Source organism: Opisthorchis viverrini (assembly GCF_000715545.1).
Source record: "Opisthorchis viverrini unplaced genomic scaffold opera_v5_521, whole genome shotgun sequence".
Classification (NCBI taxonomy): Eukaryota; Metazoa; Platyhelminthes; class Trematoda; order Opisthorchiida; family Opisthorchiidae; genus Opisthorchis; species Opisthorchis viverrini.
In genome coordinates, this window is record NW_008752178.1 from 211,093 (window position 1) to 216,864 (window position 5,772).

Below are 5,772 nucleotides of genomic sequence, written 5' to 3' on the forward strand. Positions count from 1 at the left end.
TATATATATATATATATAACTAGACGAACCTTATGGTTGTACGGCAGCGAAGCATCAGTGCCAACACTGATGTTGCTGTCTTTGATGACGATGATGATGATGAGGATGATGTTCTAGCACCCGATGGATTGTGAAGATTTGGTCAATGCAACCCCTAACAGGCCGGAATCCCGTTTGCTTTTCTTCAGTCAGTGTTCCACGAGCCCGCCGTAAGGCGACGAGGCATAAGTGACGCCAACAGACTCGTTGAAGCCTGAATCAAGCTGATCCCCCTGTGGTTACCACACTTACCACGAGCTCCTTTTTTGGAAATGAGCACTATAACAGACTCTCTCCCGTTGTCTGGGACACATTCCTTATGCCAAATGCAGACAAACAGATCAGACAAGCGCTGACTAGGGACTTCATCCCCATCGTTAAACAACGCGGTTTAGAGGTTATCCGGACCAGAAGCTTGGTGGTGCTTGCGAGAACCTGTGCAGTCTGAAACCTCCGAGGCCATACGTGGTTTCACCTTGACCCTCAGGCTTCTACGTCGACTGTGTGCTCCAGATGAGTGCCAGTGAGTGTCCACGACAGTTGCTATTCGAATTATTCGGCCCACCGTTTGAGGCGTTATTTATTCAAACTGGTCACTGTTTTCCCATCCTTGATGTTTTCTCTCACGGGTTGTTTCTTGGAAACGGTCTCACGGATCAACTGAAATAATATTACCGGCTTTCTGGGCCTCTTCCATTTCCCTGGCTTTCGGTGTCCACCACACTTCACGTTCGGCTCACGCTCACTGAAATAAACCGGCTTTCTGGGCCTCTTCCATTTCCCTGGCTTTCGGTGTCCACCACACTTCACGTTCGGCTCACGCTCAATTTCACTGGACGTCTGATAATTCGTTGCATCTAGTTAAGTTCGGCACCTGCTGGGATACTCCTCCGAGATTCAAGTAGTGCGACTGTTCGGTTTGATATTCGGTGCTTGGACGAGCCTAGCAGCGTTACGCCACAAGCAAAACCGCCGGCACTGTGCAAAGAGGCGGCGATCTCCTCTCAATATGAATTCACATCTGGTGATGGAACATTTGTGAGAGACTCTAGAAGATGATTCTGGCGAATTCGTCAAACATCCGGATCTGTACGGCTGCGAAGCATCAGTGTTGAACACTGGTGTCATGCTGTCGATGATGATGATTGATGATTGACTGATGATTGATGATCTGCCAGTCTCTCAGTTGTCAAGCGATTTGTGTCAACCTTTCGCAGCCCCGAAAAACGTAGGGGGAGCGACTCCTGATGAGCGCGTGGTCAGAGTCCACAAATGTGTTCCAAATCGACCGGCTGTCAGTTATTGATCCACGCCATCGGTAACTGACGGCAATGTGGTCGATTTGAGTTTGTGGCCAGCATGCTGTTGGGGTGCTCAATGTGGCCAGACGACTTTGGCTGTTTCGGAAGTTAGTACTGCAGAAAAACAGCCTGCGAACACCATACATGTGGTGCAATCGTTTACGATTATCCGTACGTACCGAGCCCAATCCATGTCGACCTCCTAATTGAGTCTCAGATACACTTAGCCTGTCCACTTGTGTATTCATGTCTCCAACAAACACTACGATATCTGAGCTTTTAGGTCAGCTCCATAGAGAATAACAGGGGTCGTAAAACCTGTCTTTGACGGCGTCGGATCTACAGTTAGTTGGAGCGCAGACAGACACGATAAACACACATCTATCAACTTGCCGCTTGTGGGACTCGTTCACAGGATGTAGAGTTTTGTTCGGAACCTGCCACTTGCCCATGAATCAAAACTCTAACTCGCGAGGCAGCCGACAGTGGGGTTTTCTTTGTGGACCCTTCCGTGAGCCGTTTATCCAGTAGTCTGACCTTCTAGGCTGCAGGGGGTTGGTTTAACTCGAGGGCGCCGGGCGTAAGGCATTACTGTCACATTCCTGACGCGGCTCCGCATGGCAGTAGCACCAGGCCCTTTGGTTTTAAAAGTATTTCGAGCCTATTGAATAATGCCCCGGAGTTCACAGCCAGCCGTTTGGGTATCGGAATGTCCGATTTTGTAACCCATCCTTCCTCGAGGGAGGGTATCGTCGGTGCTTCCATGAATATGAGTCTGCTGGTCGCCTGGGAGAAACACGTTTCGGTAACGCAGCGAGCAAGCGATACTGTGAGCGGACTGTGACGATATTATATCCCCAGCTATGTTGCCTGATCCCGACCCCCAGTACATCGGAATAGTAAGAAGAAAAAACCTTGAACACAAATTTAATGCTCCGAGCAACAGGCGATCGACAGAAAAGTGACACGTGGGTCAGACTTTTGAGTCAAGAATTCAAGGTGGATACCTCAACTAACCCCACCTCCTCGACCCGGTTAACTGGGAAGTGTCGTTTGCCCGCGCAGTTTGGTGTCCACCGATGTCCTTCAACCCCTTCTCACCACACAAACAAACGTCACTGGTCCATTTGACTGCCAGTTATCTGACCAAAGGGCCTTATGCTGCTCTCTGGTTACAAACAATAAACAAAGTAACACTTCTAAATCCACGAGATCCTCTCTAGCTAGGACCTTTTAACATCCGTACTCTATATCAAATTGGCAAACAGGCTCGCCGCACAGACAACGGAGATCGACTCCTTCAGTTCTTTGCTGATCATGAACTGTTTCTGGCAAGTACGAACTTTCATTATAAACGTTCGCACCGCCTAACCTGGTGGCCACCAACTGCAAATCAATGGTGGACCCAGTTGGATCACGTGGCCATTGTAGCCACCCTTTCGCCACATGCATGACTGTACAGGTCACCGATACTCGCTGGATCACGCTCACAAATCACGCCACAGAATCGTTACTCACTTGACTACACAGCTCACAGTCAAGCCCTAGATCCCAAGACCTCGTTTTTTCTCTACACGTACAAACCACGATACACAAGGGTGACTCATCCGATATCGACTGTCTACCGTCTAATACGGTAGCCACATGACACCCACACACATGCAAACCTTCCTACATATAGGATGACAGCACAGCACAGCAACACAACACAACCCAACAGAGCTACGCACGTCGCCCAACTCGGAGCAGAGCCGCTCAGGACTTACGGCGCTTCAATCACGGATACTCAGGAATACGTGTGGCTGCTACAACAGCGACGAAGACACGAAACCTGCATCCGGACTTGCAACAGTATCTATCAACCTGCATCTGCAATACGATAATTCTCTTGTTCGCATATATACCTGTTGCAATAATTTCATTCAACAAGCTGATATTGTTAGTGCTCCCCGTTTTCTCGTTCGTATAACTAATTTTCGGGTTCTAGTAGAGCATTAACACCATCAGCCATCGGTGGAGAGCCACAATTCAAGACTGCCGTTCCTTCTGGGGCACACCACTTGAATCTGATCACTCCTTGGTGCGTGCACGCCTGACAGTTCGTTCCCCTTTAGGCCCCCGCAAGCCAGCAATAAGCATGCCAATCCACTGTCTTCGAAGAACTACCATAGCTCAACAGTACCAATCTGAGCTAGCCCAACAACACTTCACAGTATACCAATACTCTGTTGGTAACGAGCAGGTGGATGGAGCGTGGCGAAAGTGAACGGAGCTATGTTAGCAGCGTTCAGTGCTGTCTGTCCAACTTCTATAGTTCGACCACAAGATCACTGGAAGTCGTCGAGATCGCTATCCATGATTGATGCCAGGAAGTCCATACCAACAGGCTACAAGTACTCAGGCGCACGCGAATCCCTAAAACGTCAAATATTAAAAAACCTAAGGAAAGACCGAAAGCTCTGGTGGACATTGAAAGCTCGGGAGATGGAGAAGGCTTTTGCTACCGGAAACGGCCGTACTCTATATCAACTGATCCGATCGACTGGCCCTAGGAATACAGCGATCATTGAAACGATAAGTGCTCATTAATTCACTCGCAAAAACGTCGACTGGAGAGATGGGCCGAGCACTTCGAAGAACAGTTAAGTTGGCCTCCTGCAACACAGCCTGTGGAGATAGTGCATACAGCAAATAAAATGTAAACCTTGGTCGCCCTTCGAAAGAAGAAATAAGGTACGAAATAGCCGTACTGAAACGTGAGAAGGCACCAGGACTGGACGGTCTATATCCAGCCTTCTTCGAAGGCAGAAAACCCATGTTGACCCATCTGAAAAGCTTATTGGTACCATATGGAAGGAAGAGAAGGTGCATGCAGAATGGTGCATGTCGACATTTATCCCCCTGTTCAAAAATAGTACGCGGACGCTCTGTACCAGCCTGTTAGCTGTGGTGTTGAAGGTGCTCTTTGGCCTTATCTTTAAGGGTTGACTGAAAACAGAGAGAGGCGGTTCCGTGAAAATCAAGCTGGGTTCCGTCCTCAAAAGGTTGCATCGATCATACCTTCTGGAACGGCGACACTGCTTCCAGCAACCAACAATGGTCGTGTTTCTTGATCTGAAAGCTGCCTGTGACTCTGTGGACCGTCAGGCACTATTACAGTGTCTTTTGTGCAAAGGTGTACCCCATAAATTCTTGACTTTACTTAAGGCGCTGTACGCCAACTCCCGCGGCCGTGTGAAGGTCTACGGGAAGCTCTCACCTGAGCCCACCACATCAAGAGGTGTCAGACAGGGCTGTCCTGTTTCACCTTTCCTTTCCAAATTCGTCATTGATGCGATCATGGAGGACTCACCACCAGCTTCTAACGTCTGTGGAGTCGAAGCGCTCCCTGGGCGTCCGCTCACATACATCGAGTACGCAGATGACATAGCTCTTCTTGGATCTGACCCCGTGGTAATGCAAACAATGTTAAATAATCTGAATGATTCTGCCTCACGTTCCGGCACGCGCTTCATAACTACTGCAAGACTGGGTGGGCTCGAGCCCTAGCCTCATGCTTGCGGATGAACCGATTGAGGTAGTAGACACATTTGTTTACCTGGGCAGCTGTATCAGTCCCGCTTGTCCCGCGTAAGAGGATATTTTCATGCAGATTGGGAAGTCTGGAGCAGATTTTGTGAACCTGCATCACCTGTGGCGTAGGCGTGACATCAGCTTCTCTGTCAAGGGTCGAGTTTACAATGCTGCGGTGCGCTCCATATTACTATATGGATCAGAAACCTGGCCGCTGCGCGCCAAGGACGTCAAAAGACTTTCAGTGTTTGACCATCGATGTCTTCGGAGCATTGCCCGAATCTGGTGGGAACACCGGATCAGCAATTCTGAAGTACGTCGAATGGTATTCGGGAGAAATAACTCACCCTCGATAGATGAACTGATCACACTGCACAGGTTGCGCTGGCTTGGCCACGTGCTGCGTATGCCAGTCGACCGACTTCCTCGAAGGGCTCTTTTCGCACAACCACGTGAAGGGTGGAAGAGAGCCAGAGGCGGTCAAACAATGACTTGGCAGCGAAGTGTGAAAGCCACTACCAGCAAACTCAGCTGCGCTGGTAATAGCCGTTTTCCTAGCTGGGGACCCCGAAATGGGCCGTATGAACGGTTAGAAACATTGTCAGACATGGCCCAGTCGCGCCGTCAGTGGCGCTCATGCATCCAAGCTATTGCGTCCAATGCATAGCTCCTTTCCGAATTCCTCCACTTAACAGTCCACTGGCAGTGCTGTATTTACGCACTAATTTATCAGTTCCCGCCTCCAATACGCAGCTACCTATCTCACTTTCCCGAATTATCGTTGAACTAAGCTGTGGCAGCTCCAATGGTTGTACCACAAGTAGGCGGTTATTACAGCTGACAATGATATATATATATA

General features: G+C 49.2%; 1 protein-coding gene across 1 annotated transcript in view; it reads left to right on the forward strand.

The window, feature by feature from the left end:
- The window catches only part of T265_11534 (hypothetical protein), a gene marked incomplete at both ends in the record, with an annotated part of 39,525 nt that overhangs the window by 6,329 nt on the left and 27,424 nt on the right, over positions 1–5,772 (forward strand). The window contains one exon of the mRNA XM_009178213.1: positions 4,548–4,872. Within this exon, the coding sequence (XP_009176477.1) occupies positions 4,548–4,872 (325 nt within the window). The remainder of the gene's footprint in view (positions 1–4,547; positions 4,873–5,772) is intronic.